Source organism: Athene noctua, chromosome 4 (genome assembly GCF_965140245.1).
Source record: "Athene noctua chromosome 4, bAthNoc1.hap1.1, whole genome shotgun sequence".
Lineage (NCBI taxonomy): Eukaryota > Metazoa > Chordata > Aves > Strigiformes > Strigidae > Athene > Athene noctua.
Genome location: NC_134040.1, coordinates 74,172,989 through 74,194,987, shown reverse-complemented (window position 1 = coordinate 74,194,987; position 21,999 = coordinate 74,172,989). Strand labels below are relative to the sequence as shown.

Here is a 21,999-nt window from a genome sequence, read left to right as displayed (position 1 = left end):
AAGGAAGGTTGGAAGGACATGACACAAGTCAGTTTACTCAGGATGCTACCAAAACGTCCACCATACAAGACTTCCCTGAATGCCGTAGGAACCTAGCTGAACTGGAAGATGAAAATGATGCAGATACCTAAGGATTCAAGCTTCCCAAACAAGATGATTAGGTGAAAGTCACTAGAGGATTTGTGCAGGGGGAAGAGGGGCAGCAAAAGGTGGTGTAGCACTGACTTGTTCCCAATACTTCACTTCTGACAACATATCACTCACATTGCTTCTGGGGACATGCATGGAAATGTCACTCACTGTGTGGACAGTAGCAGATGAGAAAAGTTACCAGAAAACCAAATTACAAAAACACAAAGGGAGGATAAACATGTCAGCTTCCTTTTGAATTTAGTAATTGTCCTCTGCAGTTTTCCTAACAGAGAAGGATGCTTGATGAGCATATTTCTTATGCCAACTATGTAATTTAACACAACTTTGATGCTGTACAGCTGTACTTCAGAACCCAAAATTCTTGGAAGCGCTATTTCTATGAGTAATTTCAGGTGACTTGGCAAACAAAATATATAAAACATACAGCTTGTTAGAAAAAGGTGGAGTTTTTTTACTCACCTCTATGCAAACAGTACTAATATATACAACAGATAAACAGTGTCTTCCCTAAACAGTGCAACATGGCAATTAAATAAGGAACATCTCCAACAAAAGATTTTCTAAAAAATTTTTTGTTAATTCCTCCACTGTGAATTAAGCCTTACTGTGCAAGCATTTATATACTGTTTATTCTTTCAGAAGGACATTTCCACTCCATTTGATGGAACAAGAAGTGTTATTTGCCATGATATTTCTCCCCACTGCCCTCAGAGAACTTCTGTCAGGCTCTCAAGTTCTGTTCAGTTCCCTGAAGTATTTCAAACTAATCCACACAGCAAAAAAAGTATAGGTTAAAGAGCAGATAACTTAACCTGAAATGTATAATAAAAGGAATTGTATCTGAAGGAAAATACAAGCCTGGTTATGGAGACAATTAGTTTTTTCACACTCCTAAACCTTGCCCCCATACTTTAGTTGCATAGAACCCAATTAAGAGAGGGAAAAACACCACAGAGACAAACCAAATCATCCCTCTCTTCAGAGCTCAGAATGACTCTAAAGGACTAGCACCATAAGCCTAGAAAGGCATACATACCCTTTCCCTGTTATAGAATGAAAACTTTACTCTTCATATAAGGGACTCAGAAACTACAGAACATGAAAATAAAGTTACATTCGCCAAAAACTGCATGACCATTTTTAGCTCAGTTGTTATTTCCCAGAATAAACTCTATCTTATTTCTCTGTATGATATTACTGCTACTAGGGAACAATCCATCATCCACTCCCCCCAAATTCTGCATGCGCTTCATCATTGAGTATTCTGTTTTTACATAAGTCTATACTGTGTACATCAGCTGTAGTACTAGCATCTGATAAGCTGTAGTTAATGGACTGCTTTCAATTCTTATCTAACAAAACAAAAAGGAACATTTTGAAAACACTGGTCCAAATATTTAGCCAAAAATTTTATGCAACTTGTCACTCTCACCCCCAGCTATTACCAGATGAGAACCTGAAAAAAACCCATGAAATGTTATTTATCACTGCCTAACAAATCACTACTCAGAAATGCCATGAAAATCATTATATAACTAAGAGGCCTTCTATAGTCTTAAGTTGTTATTAATAAGATGAGAGGTCAGTTTAAGTGACTTAATAACAGTGATAAATTTTCCATTTCCTATTTAATGAAATGGTCACTTTTTGTTGACTGAGCCAATGTTTGACCTTCTGGGAAAATAGGTTATTTAAAGATAAAAAATTCAAATAGTCCAGGAAACAGTTTACATACTTAGGATGTCGGATGTCTGGCAGGGATCGTTCCAGGGCTATATTGTTGCTAACAAATATGTTGAAGCCATTTTCCCTATAAGCAGAATCATCGTGGTCTTCCTCTGTAAGAGGGTACGGCTTTCCATGTTCACCTTTCCCTGCAATGAAACAAAACCAATTATTCACCTCAAACGTGATAGCACAAAATGGACTACAAAGACAAAAATAAGTTAGACTGAACTCCAACTAGTACACTGTGTCTGGAAGATCTCTAAGGAATTTTTCATAATGTCTTTAACAATACTCCTCTTACTTCCAATGCAAAAATACAAAGTAGGTGCAAATAAAGGGACTCAGAAGTCCCTCTGAATTAATCCAATTAGTCTAGGTTTCCTTCTTTACAGAGAGACAGAATCACCTTAAAGCCGCTTTATATGTAAAAATTTCATTTGTAAATTAAACCAAGACCTTTTCGCATCAAAATCAAGCTTTCTTAGTAAAATTATGAACAAACTGATCAGCTCCATGAATACTAATTTTGATTGAACCTGATTACTTAGTTACCCCACATTTTAGTAGTCAAAGCACCCCTTCCCCCAACTCACCTTTTCCAAAAGCAACTTTAGCATTGAAGTTTATCCAACTTTCCAGAACAAATAGTAATGAAACCAAATGTTTTGCTCTAGGCTCCTTTAACACTCCAAAGGACCAGCCAGATGCTTCTAAAGTCTCAGCACTGCTGATTTGGTTTCAGAAACAGGTCACTTTGGATCCCAAAAGATATCATCTGCTAGTTCCCTGGCAAAGCACAAACCTTCTAGTTCAGCTTCTTATTCCCAAGTTAGTTTTCATCATTGGTCACATGGCTTGTTTAGTACCTACCTCAGGCAACTGTACCTCTACCTCTTCGAGTCAGAAAGCAGAGAACAAACAAAAACAGTTCAAAGAAAATCAGAACATAAAAGTCCACTTCTCAACTATTTTTATTCTTCTCATTCTCAAAGATGAACTCTTCAGAGTTTCTGAACTTTTCATGTATACTCTGGTTCTCAATGAGATATATTTTTGTTCACATCTAATTGATCAGCTTATAACCTCTCTGTCCTTCTCCCTCTGGGCCTACTCATAAGAAAATATGTCCTTTTACCTGAGCTCTTTTAGAGAAATTAATCAACTTCCCAGCTGGATTTGTTAAGTGACCAAGGCCACCTGATCCTCAGCTAATCATGAACAGCTGCAGGAGGGGATGAAGAGGAAAGCAACTGCAAGAAACATCCAGTGGTATCCTGAAAGCCTATAAGTCTCTGTCAATGTTTTATTTCATAGTGTATATGCACAAAACATTAAAAACACAGAATATGTAAAAAGATGCTGTAGTTACTGAATTTTAGAATTTTTTACAATTTGGTTTTTATTCCCAAATTTGTTCATATAGTTGCAATTTCATTTAAAATCTTAATGAAAAGAATTAATGTTCCTTACAAGGGAAAAACAGTCTTTGCAAAGCAGTCTTTGTTATGCTACTTCATTACTAACATGTATCTTGTAATTTTTACTTTCAAGCATCCCTAAATGCATATAACCCACTAACAGAATACAAAATCTGAGACTAAGCTTCTATGTGAGTCTTTATGACTTCATACTAAATGTGGGGAGGAATTATAATATTAAACGAGCAGCTCCTGAGTCAGAGTACTACTCAAAATTCAGTAGTACATCAAATCTGTTTCATAACATAGTAACAAGAAGCTAATGTCATTCAACCCACAAGACACACAAATTTTAGCCCCTTTCTTTCAGCACATATTCTAAATAAACCCAAAATAACTACTTTAATTTGCTCTTAATAAGAGATTTACCCAAGTAGTTACTAATATAATGGAAATTTCAGAATAAATGACCTATCTGATAAGACATACTATTACTAATGGATGTTTTGACAATATAATTTTCTGTATGTTCCAGCTATTAACCCTTTATAAAGAAAGATGGATACTTTGTTTTTCTTTTCTTCGAGTCCATCTGGCTCTTCAGGAGATTAATATTTTTCATAGTACTACAGTTTCTTCATATTGTCCCCTGCTAGTGAAACTGAAGACAAGTACTTTTAAAGTAGCCTTCCACTATTCCTGAATATGGAGCACTATCACTATGCATAAGACAAATGAATAGATATCATAGTTGTCATCTAGAGCAACTCAGGAATGGGCTGAACTTTCTTGTACCATGCTGCAGAAGTATTTGACCAACTGAAGTCTATAAATTGCTTTTGCACTTATACAGTAAATTCGGCCATGATGTTGGAGAATGGCTTCAAGAACAAGGACATGGCAGTATGGAAAAACTGTTTAGAGATGAAATACAGGGTGATCTGTTACGTCTGCACAAGATAGATATTGCTTGAGTGGCTTAGCTACTATCTCCTGCCTGGAACTGAAGTTTCCCCCCTACCTGCGAGAATGCGTACGTCAGCAAAAGATTACTCCAAGAACCTACCCAAACTGGCTCACAGGTTTGGCCCGGACCCAGGGCGCAACGGAGGCTGCGCAAGACTTCGGGGTGAAAAGGTCAGCAATGAGGAAGAGGAGAAACTTCCTCTCCACGACCACTCACCAGCCCTTTACGCCCCCTGCCCAGGACATTGAGAGCTCATTGCGCAGGTGTAAAAGGGAGGAGACCTAATTACAATAAGAAGTGAAGATAGGCAGAGATAGAACATAAATATGTATAGGCGTTCTATGTATATGCAATACTTAGTGGATATAAGGATGTAAGCAAACAGAATAAAGCTGAAGCTTGAATCGACTGCTTGCTTCCTCCGCTCGTCAAAAGTTTGTGGACTACACCACGATGTGCACTAGAAGTTGTGAAGCATGACTCTTTCCTAACATTGTATTAAAATACACACATATAGCATTAAGAGAAGCTTGTGGGATTTTATGAATCCCGTGAATATTTCTCCCAGCTTCCTTGTTTCTTGTTCTCTCACCCTGCAATTCCTCCTGATTAGCTAGGGATCAGGCGGACATCTACCAGATCCAGATGAAAGCAGTTGGCTAATTTCTCTGAAAGACCTCAGGTAAAGAAAGATTATTTCTTATGAGTGACCTTGGAAGAAGAGAAATAGAGAGCTTAGAAAATAAGCATTGAAAAAAAAAAAAAAAAACCAAAAAACTTCTGGATCATCAGCAGGTCTGAAGGGTTCCCTTTGTAATGAAAATTGCCATGTATGAGTCTCCTCAGCATCACAAATATCATAAGCACATTAAAACTCTTTTCTGTCACTGATTTGCTTTCTTAGATGACTGGTGGAAATTGCCATCACTGCACGCTGGTTTGGAGCTGGACTATAGAAAAATTTATTTACCTAATAAATAAAAAATAAATAAAAATTAAAAAATTTTATTTACCTAAAATGCCAGGGTGAGAGGGAAAATTCACAATGCAATAAGAGTAAAATTCTGGTGAAGAAGAGCATGAAGGAGTTTAATGTCCCATTACTGGCTACAGAAGGCTACTTTAAACCCACTGGTAGATAGACATAAGCTCTCCTGTACTGTTCTGCCTCAAGGCAAAATACCAATTCAGAAAATGCATCAGTGCTATAAGTATTGTAGAGAACAAAGAGAGAACAAAAGTCCAATGGTGAATTTCTGGCCTCTTAGGGTTTAAAGGGGGAATCACCCAAATGTCATGGATAAAACCGACCCAGCACTAAGATTTGAAATCTAATGCTCTCTGAGGCTGGTTTACAATTACAGCATAAAGAATCCCAGAAACTACAGAAAATCAGATATTTTAGATTATTTACTTGGATTTTTCAAGGAGTGGGGAAAAGAGGAGAAGAACCCAAAAGTGTGAGAACGACACATATATTCAATCTGGGCCCAAAAATCCCATCAGAATACTCCATTGTGTGGGAACCCTTAAAAGCACTGTTTAATTCATACAGTGCTGTCTAATCTTTGTGATTAAAGAGTTATTACACTGATTTTTAACTCAGTACTCAATATAAGGAATATTTTGAAAATATGCTAGATTTCTTTATTCTTAAAATACTATGATGGTTTTGGAGTTGACATCTCTACATTGCATAGCATTATGTTGCTGTAAGGGTTTTAATACATCATCTCAACATGCTTCTCCATAGATATTCAGTTTAAAAAACGGTAAAGTAAGATATTATAGCCATTCAGATAAAGTACTGGCTTGGCCAAATATCAGATGCTCTGTAAGGCTTTTTTAGCCCCACTCAGGGATGTTACTGTCTCCCAGGAAACAATACACTCTATAACTAGCCCCAAAGGTTTTAAGTTTTATGCTTGACAACTTGTGATAATGGATAGTTCAAGAACACCTCTGTTAAAGCACCTTATGCTTATATTAAATACAGATACAGAAGAAGAAGACTAGACCCTCTTGTTCTGTGAACAGCACAAAAAGAAGAAGATTAGGATGAGACAAGAAAATAAAAAAAACATTCTGTATACTCTACAAATGTGTAATAGTAGAATAATGGCTCTGGATCAGCCATATTGGTACAGTTGTCAGGTATGATGATTGTAAAGAGAACAGAGGTCTTATTGGCAAAACATACCAGCTGAAAATAAATGTGAACGTGCAAAAGGAGTTCTGCACTATTTTCACATGCAATGGATAGGGGACCTTGCTTAAAATTACCAACAAGAAAACATACTGCAACAGGTTCTGGTTTTAGGGTCTTTTGGGTTTTGTTCTGGGCGCTGGTTTTTATAATTCAGATGAACACTATTTTTAATTCAATAGGCATGGTAAAAAAGATTGGCTTCGCCATATAAATTAAAGGAATTTAAGCAATTGCTTGACATCTTAACACAGGAAACTAAGTGGATAAAGAACATAAGCAATTCAGTGTCTGTGGGGAAGAACTGTGTACAAACCTGAATTATTTACTGTTTATGCTCACTGCTATTAGTTTACTCAGGCAAGACTTCACAGTCACACCAACTCAAGACTATAACTCACAAAAATACTTATGCACACACTTTAATTCAAGCATTCAAGCATCCTTTAATCCAGTAACATTCGTAATAGGAAATAAGAATTCTCCATGTGCTAAATGCTTTACTAAATAAGTTTATTTTAATACATGAACCTATAAGTATCTTATTATTTTGGATAATTCTGCCATTTTTTTAAAGATTAGAAATTTTGCTACTACCCATAAATATTCCATCCAGAATCTAGTACAACATTAACTGTGCACATCACATGTAAACTTAGAGCCCATCCTCTCTCATGAAAGTTCTTATGGGGAGAACAGATATCTAATCTTATCCTAGAGCAATATTTCAATACAGAATTGAAGTCCCATGGCGGGGAGTGATTGTATTTCTTAGCAAGGATAGATAGAGGAAGACAAATTCAAAATGAATGCACTCACATATCAGCTTCAAAAAAAAAAAAAAAAAAGAAAAGTGTAAGAAGGGGAAATAAAGATCATCAGCTCAATAAAAACATTGAGTCAGACATCATTTTCCACCTTCTTGCCACACAATCTCCCTGATATGGGAGTCAGAATGCAACTGCCCAAGACGGAGCAAAAACTCTGTTTAAAGCACTCTGTAGTATCTTTCACATAATTTCTGATTTTCCCTAATGCACAGCTGTATACAAGTTTGTCATCTTGTGCAGCGGAGCTGGACATCATATTATTTTGATTACTAAGTGTAACAGACTATCTATTCAAACTGCCACCACATTCTGCTTTTATGGGAGGTGAATTTCCATTTGAGTACAGACAAAATATGTTCTTCCTTAGTTTTCCTTATTCTCACAGACAGGAAGGCAAAGTGCAGCACGTCTGCTAAAATACTGGTTAAATGATCTTGAACAGAGAGGTGATTTAATAAATGCACAAAATAGGATTTCTTTTTTTATTTTCACAGTAAGCATTTCAGCTTCTCCTGGAGTATCTACACTTGGTGGAGTTCTCATCCTGCTCACAAATTTCATATTTTGAAACCTTTAGAAGACATATAGAAGAACATTTTTTAATCTAAAATTAGTTCAAGACTCAAATCAGGGACTAGTACAGACTAGTCCTTGAGAAAAAAGAAAGTTGTTTTATCAAATCACTTTATCTTTTCATACTAGGAAAGGAACTGCTTGCTTTCTACAAATGCCTTTTGTCATTTTGCATGTTTATATTAATTTCCAGTAAAAAGTATGAAAACTTTAATTCAGTAAAAGCATGAATTAATTTTATTTGCTGATTTGTTATGGAGGGAGAAAACGAAAACTTCACACGCCTCACATGAAAGTAATTACCTTCATATCAAATAGGACTATCCAAGTGGTAAAAAATGTGTGTGTGTGTGTGTATATATATATATATATATATATATATGTTACAGATTTTCAGATAGAAAATAAGAATATTTTTCCAACTGTATTAGTGAAATAATGGGATAGACAATCCAGGGAACTGTGGAATCCATAAACAGTCAAGAAAGAAATGATACCGTGCCTCAAAGAGATGATCAATACAACTTTGGTCTTCTATTGAGGTTGATTCCTATCTTCAATTTCTATGAGCTCTATGAGAAATAGGAGGAGATCTGAGGATAAGTTGTTGGAACTTTATTTTTCCTCAAGAGTCAATAAAACTTGTATCAGAATCTGAAATGTATTTATCACATGTCCGTTCTACTTTTGCCAAGCTTCTCAGAGTAGCCCACTAATTATACAAATTCACAAGCCTAATTTATAGGAAAACAATTTAATTGATTTTATATCAATGGAAGTGGGATCAAAAATACCTAATGTGTTTTTTTTGTTTTTTTTTTTTTTTTCTACTCAACCTACTAACAGCTTGGAAAGCAGAAGATTTACAGTATTGTGGAGGTTTGAATTCAGGTGGCAGCCAGACACCATGTGGCTGGCTGTTCACCTCCCCCTCCCCTCTCTGGTAAGATAGGGGAAGGACACAAGTAGAGAAGTTCATGGGTTGAATAACAAGAAAGAATTTACTAAATATAACAAGAGAACAACAGTAACAATAGTGAGTTCAAAAAAGAAGACAGGTAAAATGCAACAGTGGCTCACTGAACGCAGTGACCGGTCCCCACAGCAACAAATAACGCCTGACGAGCAGACAGTGTGCTGGGAACCCCCAGCGAAAATCAGAGAGGGAGAGAGCAACCCACCCACCTGAGCATGACATCACATGGTGTGAAATACTCCAATGAAAATTAACTCCATCCTGGTCGAAACCAGGACAGTCTACACCCCTTATTCCATACCATTAACATTATGCTCAGGTTTCCAAATACATCTTAAGGAATCACCACCCCCTCTTCTTTTCAGGTCTCACGGATATCGTTCCCTCAGTCTATGCTCCATCCTTCCACAATGTTTGCTGAGTTCATTTGGTCCATAACTTCGGGTTCCATCTGTTAAGACAGTCTATAAGGCTGAGGAATGATGTGGAGTTGTCTCTGTCGGAGGAGCAGGAGGCTTTGGATGTGGCACAGGGATGTTGCAAGGCACTAAATGCAATGACAGGGTTATTTGACAGTCCGGTTCATTGGCTATTCTCACCTAAAATCAAATCTCCCTGAGGCACACATCAGACCTCTCCATCTTTCTGCATCACCCACCAAATGCACCCAGGTCCTTGGGCAAAAGTAATCCCACGCATGGGTTTACCTTTACCTGATGCAGGAGTAACCCAGAGAGCCTTCCCCAGCATATTCCTAATGCACACTGCAAGGGCTTTATCCCCATCCACGGTATGTGGGAGGTTTGACTGAGCAGGGCCCGCTTCCTTGGCAGATCCTCTGGTATTGACTAACCAGGTGGCTTTTGCTAAATGCACCTCCCAGTGTTCGAAAGTTCCACCACCCATTGCTCTCAGTGTAGTTTTCACCAACCCACTGTATTGCCCATTCTTTCCAGAGGTTGGTGCATTTGGAATATTGGAATGTGATATATCCACTCAATGCCATGTTCTTTGTCACAGGCATCTATGAGCTTGTTTCAGAAATGTGTCCCATTCTCTGACTCAATTCTTTCTGGCGTGCCATGCCACCATAAGACCTTCTTCTCAAGGCCTAAGATGATGTTCCAGGCAGTTGCATGGGATACGGCATAAGCTTCCAACCAACCAGTGGCTGCTTCCACCATTGTAAGCACATAGTGTTTGCCTTGCCAAGTTTGTGGGAGTGTGATATAATCAATCTGCCCGGCCTCCCCATATTTATACTTTGACCATCGTCCTCCATATCAAATGGGTTTTAACCATTTGGCTTGCTTGACCGTAGCACATGTCTCACGTTCATGGATTACCTGTGCAATAACATCCATGGTTAAGTCCACCCCTCGATCATGAGCCCATCTATATGTTGCATCTCTTCCCTGATGGCCTGAGGACTCATGGGCCCAGCGAGCCAGAAATTGTTCACCCTTATGTTGTCAGTCCAGATCTCCTCGACACACCTTAATCTTGGCAGCCTGACCCACCTGCTGGTTGTTCTGATGTTGTTCAGTGGCCGGCTCTTGGGTACACGACCGTCTACATGGCGTACTGTTTTGCTGATTAGGGATACCAATTAAACTCAGACACCAGAATGAAAAGAGAAGGCATATTTTACTCAAAATAACTAAATAATGTAACAGAAAACATACAGTAAGAAAAGACAGAACAGCACGCTTAGACAAATAGGAAAATACAGGGTAATGCATCAAATCATTACTACCTGAGAAAGAGAATAGTGATTAAGAAAGATCCATCACCACTTGCATACTTTACCATCATCCAGACCTGCAGTGGCTGGGCAGCCCCGGTTACAGCGAGGGTTTGCAGAGCCTGTCCCGGCAAGGGGGAAATCCTACGTGGTGCCTCCACCCGTAGGTGAGGCTGCCAAAGTCGCTGCAAACAGGCCCAGCCTTATATACCTAAAAATCAGCCAAGCCAGAATAGCTGGCACCTTTGTTTTAAGCGGAAATATCTGGTTTCTTTCTCACGTTAGATTCCCCCAGAGCCTGGCCAGGGCTCAGGGGAGAAACTAAGGGAGTTTCCTGCCTTATCTAACTGATTTAGGAGCAAGGTCACATGCCAGGTCACAGGGCCAGACAGCAGTCTCTGTGACCCTGTTATCTTGCCTATACACAAGGAAAGATAAGAATTTTCATATATATATATATATGTTCAAGATAAACATGTTTAGTACAATACCTACTAGTATAATGGTTATCATCTATAAAATATACAAGATTCATCTATAGGTCAACTCTGGCTTGCGCCTATTGTCCAAGCCTTAGCACTTCATTTGGTCTTTTGACCTATATGTGAATCATGGCTCTTAAACCATTTCTATGGTTAGTGACATTATTTTTTATTCATCAGCTGATGATATCTCGTCAGACATGTCCCATTTCAATATCAGGGAGTGTTCTTAAATGATCTCAGTAGTGAATTTAAGACACAAAAAGAGTTAGATGCCATACAACCCTGTAAACTCTATTTCTTGTAACAAGCGATAGTAGCGATAGAACAGAGGGAAGAAGAAAGTAAAAGTCAGAATACCTAAGTGAGCAAACAGAACAGATGGATGCAGCAAGATCAGTTACTACCATTATGAATTCCGCGACATCCTGTTGGCTTGGTCTCTCCTGAAATCCCAGTTCCGAGCCCTGAGAGAGGAGTACACAGTCCTTTTATTGTCCCAGTCAGTCCACCGATTTCCACAAAGCTCACCGCCATATGTGCTGCCCTGTGTTCCTTCAGGCATGCATGCCCAGGTGTCCACGGTGGTCATGTTCGAGGGGCGGGGGGTGTCAGCCTGCGGTGTCCTCACCTCTGCATGCCCCTCTCACCCTGATTTCTTCTCCATCTGGCTCGTGCACAAGCACAGCTTAGCAGGCACTGCCAAGGATGTTGTTGTTCAGGCTTCAGGCAGATATGGTGGTTTCTTCAGAGACAGTTCATCTCCTTCAGAGCATACTCCTCCATGGCGACAGGATGTTGAGGCCAGGTAGTAGTGGTACAGCAGCAACCTCGAGACAACACAGACTCACACCGTCCTGTGGCTCAACATTGCTGTCCTCGTGGTGGCGTGAAGGATAGAGATATAAAGAAAGAGAGAAAGAAAGGACAGAAACAGCATGCAACATGATAACCAACAATACCACTGGCTACCACATAACCAATAACATCTTTAACATATATATAAATTTTCTATTAATAAACATGGTAACATTATCTGTAACAAATATGAATATCCTCAGTTAATAAGCATACAGCTAACATCTCCAACAAACATGTCATGCTTAAAACCAACTAATTCCACAAAACCAAAACATTCTAAAAACTGATTTTAAGGTTGCAAGGAATCAGTAGAAGAACATGATGGCAGTTTACATGGTGGACATTTACAAGGACAAAAAAGACGTATTAGAAGAGCAATTGAGATAATAGTTAACAAATTTAAGGCTGTAAAGTGAATTGGAATCACTACTAACATGTGATCCATTATTTTTCTGTGGTTCTGGCAATATACCACTGAGTGTTGGTGGCCCTGGCAGCCCACGCGGTCTGTTGCCCTGGTCTGCTGGAATTGGAGTCAGCATACGCAGCAAGAAAATCACTTTCCATGCCCCCTTCTCCTAAAGCACATGCATCATCTAGGCCTAGAAACTTCTATCCCAGATTTAAACAAAGGTAAATGAGCAATAACACTACAAACAACAAAACGATATGAACACTAACAATGGTTAACAACATTCTAACCAAATATATAATAAAGGTAAAGGTAACAGTAACAATAACAATGCCAATTAACAATATTTTAACCAAACATATTTAACCAAAATGTGTCCCAGGCCAGGCCTAAGGCTATGATCCCGGTCCTTGAGGGGACAAGCTGGTTGTCTACATGAACAAGTACAATTACAAGACAGTTTACATGGACACTTAACAATCTGGCTCGCTGGAGTTGGGGGTCTGCCTACACAGCAGGAAAATGGATTTCCTGGCCCCCAGCCCAGAGTGCATGTGTGGTTTAGGCCTTCATACCTCCATCTTGCCCCAGGCCCCGTTAACAAAGGGACCTTCCCCTGATTTGTTGTTTGCTCATATTACTGGCAACAGAATGACCTAAACCCACAAATTTGTTTTCCTCTCACTCTTGGTTAACACTTAGAAAGCTGGAGCTTTCCGCAAAACCAAAGCAGAGGTGAACGGTCACTCAAAGCAACTTTTGCAATGATAAACAGTACATCCTAGAAATATTAATAAGATAGTGAACATCAACATTATATAAAAATTTAAATTTACATAAGGATCCCCCGTCGTGACTCAGGATATCTGTCTCCGGGGGGGGTTTACCTGCAAGAAAAAGGAAAGAAAAGCTTCTCGGTTCATTTTGAGAACCAGAAGTGGGTTTTAATTAGAAAGGTGGGATAATCCACCTTGTATTAATTTTGTGCTCCTTTCCATAAGCATCTTTGGCTTTCCAAGTATACTTGTTTATCGGGGTATCCAATGCCAGTGGTGCTGCTCCCACCAAGGGGAGTTCAACTAAAACAGGTTGTCCTGGAAAATGAGATGGATTTCTGGGGTGGTCAGGGCCATGTGGGGCTGGCTTGATGCCCGCAATGCCACTGAATTCCCAGAAACTTCACTGACTGAGATGGTCCTTGGATTTTTGCAGAGTTAATTTCCCAACCCTTCTGTTTCATATGATCTACCCCTAATTCAAGAACTTGTTGTATTTCCTCCTCATCATTTCCTTGAATCAAAATATCATCTATATAGTGGCTTAATTGTGTGTGAGAAGGCAGCTGTATTTCATCTAAGTGTCCAGCTACAATTCTGTAACAGATAGTGGGGCTATGCAGCCACCCTTGTGAAAGCAAATTGGTCCCAATGCTTTTCTGCAATTGGGATAGTAAAAAATGCATTAGCCAAATCTATTATAGCATACCAAGTTCCTGGATGTTTCTGAACTTTTTCTATTAAAGTGACAGCGTCTGGCACAGCTGCAGCAAGAGGTGCAGGATGTTTATTTACTTCTCTAAAATCCACTGCCATTCTCTGAGATCCGTCACTTTTCTTGACAGGCCACACCGGACTGCCACCTCAAAACTTCTACATCTAATAAATCTCTAATTGTCTGTGATATCTCTTCATGTCCTCCTGGAATTCTATACTGCTCCACTGTAACTAACTTAGTTGCAGCCGGGATCTGCACAGGAGGCATTTTTACTTTGCTGACCATAACAGGTCTGGCACTAATATAGGTTTTATACTGACAATCAGAAAGATTTAAAGTTAGTCTTTTTAGAATGTCTATACCAATTATATATTCAGGAATGGGGACAACCATGACTGAATGTAATTGTTTTGAGAGGTTTCCTATTTTAATTTCTATTTATGTTTGTACAGCTTTAATTTATTTTCTTCCCAAGCCTGTAATAACTACAGGTTGTCCTTTAAATTTCCTGGGGTTCCCATATATTAAGGAGGCCTCTGCTCCAGTGTCAATTAGGGCATTTACAGTTTGTGGGGACCGGTTGTTTAAAAACAAAACCAACCAACCAACAAACAAACAACAACAAAAAACCTTTAAGCTCTACATGGGGCTGTCAGTCCTTCTGCACCCACTGCCCTGTAGCTTGGCCATTAATTCATATGTGCTGATTATAATATTGATTCACCTCCTTTGCCTCCCACAAAGGATACAGAGAACGGTGCCCAACCCTCTTTCACCCTTGGAACCGGTGATCCACTCATAGGGGGCCCTCCGTGAGCAGATGGAGGGTCCTGTCAAGGTTCGAGAAGGGGCATCATAGGCTGAGTTGTCCCTGGATTCTTAGTTTTAGAACTCTGCACTCTCTTGCTAGGTTTATTCAGCCCTCTCTGTGTATATATTTGCCACAGCTCGTTAGTTGGAATACCATAAATTTTTTCATGAGACATGCTGTCTTTTAACAAAGCCGTAAACATGTCCTTACGAGAAATCCTGTTTTCACTGTCTTTAGGGCTGTTTCGAATATCTTGATTCTCTGAACTCCTTCGGGGGCCCTTCTCATCAAGGTCACATAACTGTTACACTTTTTCAATTACTTCATCAAGGGGATCCCCTATATCATTAATGCAAAGGGGCATAATTACATTTTTATATTCCAGTGGAGCAGTTTCAATCACTCTGTTTGTTATAGTGACCGACAAAGGATACTGCATTAAAGGGTCAGTGTTTCCTAAAAATATAGCTGCTTTCATCCTTTCCTCTTTCATTCACTGGATATAGTCTCGCAAAGTATACCACAGATGGTTAGATGCCAGCCAATCATTCTCTGTAGGATATTTGGTATTAAATCCCAGAGCAGCCAATGCTAACAAATCATATCCTGAATATTGTTTTGAAATGCATCCTGCACAGAAGAATCTGAACTTAAAATCAAAAACCTTTTAGAATCTCCTGTGTTTAGGGTTATTCCTGAAGCTCCCTGATCATGTAAACAGACCATCCAAGAGAGCAGGGTTTCCCCTGGTCTCTGCTTAAATCTTTCAGTTATATTGTTTACTTCATCCTCACAGTTTGCCCAATATAGGATCTTTACCAGGATCCCACTGCACACCCGCTTCTGCAATCACCACATGCACTTTCTTACAATTCACTCGCCCCCTCCTTCTCATGTATTTATATTGTGCTACTTGCACCACGACTTTCTCTGCTACTGTCGGATAAGTATCCAGCTTATCAGCAAACACCTTATTCTGGCATTGCAACATCACTATTTGACTCTGCAAATCACACATTTGTTGCTCCATCTGGGAGCGCTCCGAAAACAGCCTCTCTTTACTCTGGTGGTTTTTTTACATGCGATTAACAAAATCCACCCTTGTTTACTTGAATATGTATCTTCTTTTCCTTCTTCATTAGGTATCTTTTCATGCAATTTAAAACATCCAATGGTTACTTTAAATAATGGCATTTTTGTCCTATCCCACTTCTGACACCAATTTCTGTTTTGCTGATTATGGATACCAATTAAACTCAGACACCAGAGTGAAAAGAGAAGGCATATTTTACTCAAAATAACTAAATAATGTAACAGAATAATACAGAAAACATACAGTAAGAAAAGACAGAACAGCACGCTTAGACAAATAGGAAAATACAGGGTAATGCATCAAATCATTACTACCTGAGAAAGAGAATAGTGATTAAGAAAGATCCATCACCACTTGCACACGTTACCATCACCCAGACCCGCAGATGCTGGGCATCCCCGGTTACAGCGAGGGTTTGCAGAGCCTGTCCCGGCAAGGGGGAAATCCTGCGCGGTGCCTCCACCTGTAGGTGAGGCCTCCAAAGTTGCTGCAAACAGGCCCAGCCTTATATACCTAAAAATCAGCAAGCCAGAATAGCTGGCACCTTTGTTTTAAGCGGAAATATCTGGTTTCTTTCTCACGTTAGATTCCCCCAGAGCCTGGCCAGGGCTCAGGGGAGAAACTAAGGGAGTTTCCTGCCTTATCTAACTGATTTATGAGCAAGGTCACACGCCAGGTCACAGGGCCAGACAGCTGTCTCTGTGACCCTGTTATCTTGCCTATACACAAGGAAAGATAAGGAGATATACATATATATATATATATATATATTCAAGATAAACATGTTTAGTACAATACCTACTAGTATAATGGTTATCATCTATAAAATATAGAGGATTCATCTATAGGTCAACTCTGGCTTGCACCTATTGTCCAAGCCTTAGCACTTCACAATACTTTCATAACCAGAATCTCTATTCGAGCAGCAATATCTTGCCATAATTCAGCAGCTCAGTCGGGTTTGCCTCTGCACTGCCAGTTGCTCCGTTTCCACTGCTGTAACCACCCCACAGCACATCTGCCACCATCCGTGAGTCAGTACCGAGGTAGAGCACCGGACACTTTTCTCACTCAGTGATATCCAAGGCCAACTGGACGGCTTTCACCTCTGCAAACTAATTCAATTCACCTTCTCCTTCAGCAGCTTCAGTGACCCGTTGTGTGGGGCTCCACACAGCTGCCTTCCACCTTTGATGTTTCCCCACAATGCGACAGGACCCGTCGGTGAACAGGGCATATCGCTTCTCATTATCCGGTAGCTCAGTATATGGTGGGGCCTCTTCAGCACGTGCTACCTTTTCCTCTGGCACCATTCCAAAATCTTTGCTTTCTGGCCAATTTGTGATAATTTCCAATATTGCCGGGTGGCTGGGCTTCCCTTTTCGAGACCGCTGTGTGATTAATGTGACCCATTTACTCCACGTGGCATTGGCTGCATGGTGTGTAGAGGGGACACTCCCTTTGAACACCCAGCCCAGCAATGGCAGTTGGGGAGCCAGGAGGAGCTGTGCTTCAGTCCCCATCACCTCTGAAGCAGCTCAAACCCCTTCATATGCTGCCAGTATCTCCTTTTCGGTTGGAGTACAGCGGTCCTCAGATCCTCTGTATCCCCGACTCCAAAACCCCAGAGGTCAACCCCGAGTCTCCCCTGGTGCTCTCTGCCAGAGACTCCAGGCAGGGCCATTTTTCCCGGCTGCGGTGTAGAGCACATTTTTAACATCTTGCCCTGTCTGAACTGGCCCGAAGGCTACTGCATGAACTATTTCCTGATTAATTTGTTCAAAGGCCTGTCGCTGCTCTGGGCCCCATACAAAATGATGCTTTTTCTGGGTCACTTGATAGAGGGCTGACAATCTGACTGTAATTTGGAATGTGCAGTCTCCAGAAACCCACAACACCCAAGAAAGCTTGTGTTTCCTTTCTGTTAGTCAGTGAGGACATGCGGGAGAGCTTGATCACAACCAATGTGATCAAGCAATGCCCGTTTATGACAACCAGGAAAGCCCTTTTATAATGTTCTCCCGCACACGTGAGTAACACGCAGTGCAAGTCCTCAAGATTGGACAGTTAACTTAGCCCGCGCTTTAAACCTTCGTATGATTGGATAAAAAGTGCCACATCAGCCTTGCCAGGCTTCCTGCCTTGTGTAACTTCCTCTTCCGTCCCAACCCCTTCCGGGGGTTGTTTGTCTCATCGAGTTTCTCCCCCCTCATTCAGGGTCACATCCTTATCGCATTCTTGCTCAGCTGAGGCTCTTACCAGTCTTGTTCTCACGCAGGATTGCTCACATGTCCATTCTCTCGCAGAAAGTCCTCTTGTATCCCAATGGGGACATAGCTATTACTTTATTAATCACCTCCATTGGAATCTGTCGATGTCGATCTTCCCATTTTACTCCTAAAACCTGGATCTCTTGTGCAGATCACTTGACTTTACTATACTTTATGGCAGAACTGGCTCTCGGAAGGATTTGGATTATTCTCTGCCCTTTCTCAAAAACTTCTTCTGCTGTATTACCCCATATAATGATGTCATCAATGTACTGTATATGTTCTGGGCCTTCACCCTGTTCCAGTGCAGTCTGGATCAGTCCATGGCAAATGCTGGGGCTGTTTCCACCCCTGGGGCAGCCAATTCCAGGTGTGTTGGACACCCCTCCAGGTAAAAACAAACTGTGGCTGCATTCTGCTGCCAGAGGGATGGAGAAAAATGCATTGGCAATATCAATTGTGGTGTACCACTTGGCTGTTTTCAACTCTAGTTCATACTGAAGTTCTAGCACATCTGGCACGGCAGCACTCAGCGGTGGTGTGACTTCATTCAGGCCACAATAGTCCACTGTCACCCCTCACTCTCCATTAGACTTTTGCACTGGCCATATGGAGCTGTTAAAAGGGGAGCGTGTCTTGCTGATGACTCCTTGGCTCTTAGCTGACAAATCAGTTTATGGATCGGGATTACAGAGTCTCGGTTGGTGCGGTATTGCCGTCGGTGCACAGTCGTGGCAGTTGGCACCCGTTGTTCTTCAACCCTCAGCAATCCCAAATCAGAAGGATCCTCTGATAGACCAGGTAACACAGACAGCTGCTTAATTCCTTCTGTTTCCAAGGCGGCTATAACAAAAGCCCACCAATATCCTTTTGGGTCCTTAAAATACCTCTCCTGAGATAATCTATGCCAAGCATGCAGGGAGTGTCTGGGCCAGTCACAATGGGGTGTTTTCCCCACTCTTTTCCATTTAGGCTCACCTCGGCCTCCAATACAGTCAGCTGGTGAGACTCCCTGTCACAAATACAAACGGGCTCAGCTCCTTTAAAATTTGACATCATTAGGGTTCATTGCGCACCAGTGTCCACTACAGCCTTATCCTGCTGGGGGCCAGATGTGCCAGGCCATTGAATCCACACAGTCCAGTCAACTCAGTTGACCCTGTCCTTTGCCTGGCTAGAGGCAGGGCCGCTCTAGTGTTGGTCATAATACCCGCTAAAGACCAATGGGTTAGCGTGGTGTGCACGGGTTTCAGCCTCATCTCGATTACTGGAAACCGGAGCAGCATTTCTCCTGAAAGGACGACTTGTTCTTCCTTCCAGCTCACATACCCGCTCTTCTAGGAGGTAGGTAGGTTTTCCATCCCATTTCTTCATGTCTTCTCCATGGTCATGCAGGCAATGCCACAGCTTCCCCCGTGGTGTGTACTGGTTCTCTCAAGCAGGGAAACGATTGCTCCTAATAGCCGAGATTCTGGTCCGTGCAGGTGGGGAGTAGGACATGTTCTCCCTAAATTGCTGGAATTCTTGAGATAATTGTTTCACAGCTGCGATGATGAGGGAAGAGATGCTTTCTTCATATTGTTGTAGTCGACGAACCAGTTCATCCACTGTTGGTCCCTCTTTGTTTGTCCAGTCCATCGGTGCTAATGCATTGGTATATGATCAGGGAGTGCTCCGTACAAAGGTCCTCCACATGGGCCGGGTGCATCAGACTTCATCTGGATCTGTGGGTAACTGTGTGTTATCTGGGTCGCAGTAAACTGCCTCCCGCACAGCTGGCTCCTTCACATATTGAATGCCTCTTTCCATAGTGGTCCTCTTACTTGGTCGACATGTCAGGTCATCCTTGAAGGGATACCTCTCCCTCACACTTGACAGAAGTTGCTTCCAGAGACTGATTTTGTGTCTCCCTTCCAATGGCTTTGTCAATGTCCCCTTTCTTACACAGGGATCCCAGCTGCCTCGCCTCCCTGCCCTCTAGTTCCATGCTACTGGCCCCGCTATCCCAGCACCACAGCAGCCAGTCAGTTAATTTGCAAGAAGAAAAAAATGTGCTCAGTGCTTTTGAGATTAACTCTTGCTGGTATCCTGGCATTTTACTAGATATCACTTTAGATTTCAACCTGACCCTTGCTGTTGGCAGTTGTGTCCTAGCAGAAAAGGTTGATTATACAGCTAACAGTTCAAATAATCCACCTCTGCTTATGATAACTTTAATATCACTCATTTCTTTTTGGTTATTTGAAATCAAGATACTGTGCTTTATCTTAAATATGTGCATTTTCTCAATCAATAATTAATTCCTAAATCTTATAGCCTGTGCTTTATGGAACATTAGAGTAGTAAACCCCCCATCTTTTTCATCCATTTGAAACATTAAAATGCAGCCTCTGAACTTCCAACATATTCATTGCAGAGTAAAAATACAGTGTGTGTGGGGAAAGCGATTGCTTTAAAGTACATCATGAGGTTACCCAGTGGCATTGTTATTTCAGCAGAAGGGTAACTGCATATGAACTTTGAAAACTAAATTGTCTGAATACTTGAACAAAAACTTCACAAAAATAACTAAGAATTATTATTTTTTTAAAAATTTCTATAGCTTTTAACACTTGCTGCAAGGACTCAAGTGGCTTCGTTGGCAGAAAGACTCAGAGTATCCCCCTTCCCACTTTAGTAAGTCCACAAAAAAAAAAGGAAAAAAAAAAAAGACCATACTATTTGGAATGTCCAGTGTATTTAGAATGCCACAGTGTACAATGCAAGATAAGCAGCAACACATGCTGTTTTGATATGAATTGCTCTACAATTACAGCAGAGCAGCAATACCCTCAGCAGCACTCTGCAGGCTGAGCTGAATCTAATCATAACTCTGTAGCCAAGGGATGCACAGTACATCTTCTATTTAGTCTAACTACTTATCACCAAATGCCACAGCCACTGGAATGCTTTATTCATTTAACATTAGAACAAACTGGCCATAGTCCGTTAATCAGAACCAAACACTGAATGAGTAAGCACATCAGAAACATAACTCAGCCAGAAAAAAGGCTCAGTCTGCTCGTATAAAAAGGAACTACTATGGAACAAGATTATCTGAAAAAATGCCTACTAATAGTGGTGTTTGTTTCAGTGCTTAAATAAATTAATTTATACAGACTTGTATCATGAATGGCATTCTGATAGCCTCTAGTACCAATGGGTCTTCTATAATTAATGCATGTGTCCAAGCTGATCTCTTGGAAAAGCTTAAACTAAAGTGTTACTAACATGGCATATACAGGAACTAAACAGCTCCACAAAGTTAATGCAAAATTACAGTTGCGTAGGTACAGTTTTAGAAAGCCCAGAAATACAAAATGATATGGTTTCAACAGCTGTAATTAACATAAGATTTTTCCCTCCCCCGCTTTCTTTCTTCATTCAAGGACATATTATAACCATGTGTCATTTACCACATACCATTACAATAAAACAAATACGATGTGCTATGAAACAAATCTATTAATAGCAGTTATTTAACTTTTAATTTTATTTTATTTTCATGAACTCAACCTAACCTAGCTCTAGAAGCTGGCTTTGTGGCTATTGCACAAAGAAGATGGAATAACCTGTAAAAAGAAATTTAGCTATGTATGAGTCAACAGTGTGCAACAGCATAGTCACTCATACTAGAAGCACTATTCCATGATGCGTATCCTGCAGAGAAAGAATACATGAGCTGTCACAACTCTCAGCAAATTTAGATTTACTCTGTAAGACCCCTACCAGAGGAAAAAAAAAAAATCAATTCTTGCATAAGGAGATAGTAAATATTATCATGGAAACATAGAATGGTTTGGGTTGAAAGGACCTTAAAGATCATCTAGTACCAACTCCCCTGCCATGGGCAGGGACACCTTCCACTAGCCCAGGTTGCTCAAAGCCCCGTCCAGCCTGGCCTTGAACACTGCCAGGGAGGGGGCAGCCACGGCTTCTCTG

General features: G+C 40.6%; 1 protein-coding gene across 2 annotated transcripts in view; it reads right to left on the bottom strand.

The window, feature by feature from the left end:
* Window positions 1–21,999, bottom strand: part of GALNTL6 (polypeptide N-acetylgalactosaminyltransferase like 6) — a 512,016-nt gene that overhangs the window by 287,817 nt on the left and 202,200 nt on the right. For both annotated transcript variants that reach the window (XM_074904075.1, XM_074904074.1), the window contains exon 3: window positions 1,889–2,027. In XM_074904075.1, coding sequence (XP_074760176.1) covers window positions 1,889–2,027 — 139 coding nt within the window. The remainder of the gene's footprint in view (window positions 1–1,888; window positions 2,028–21,999) is intronic.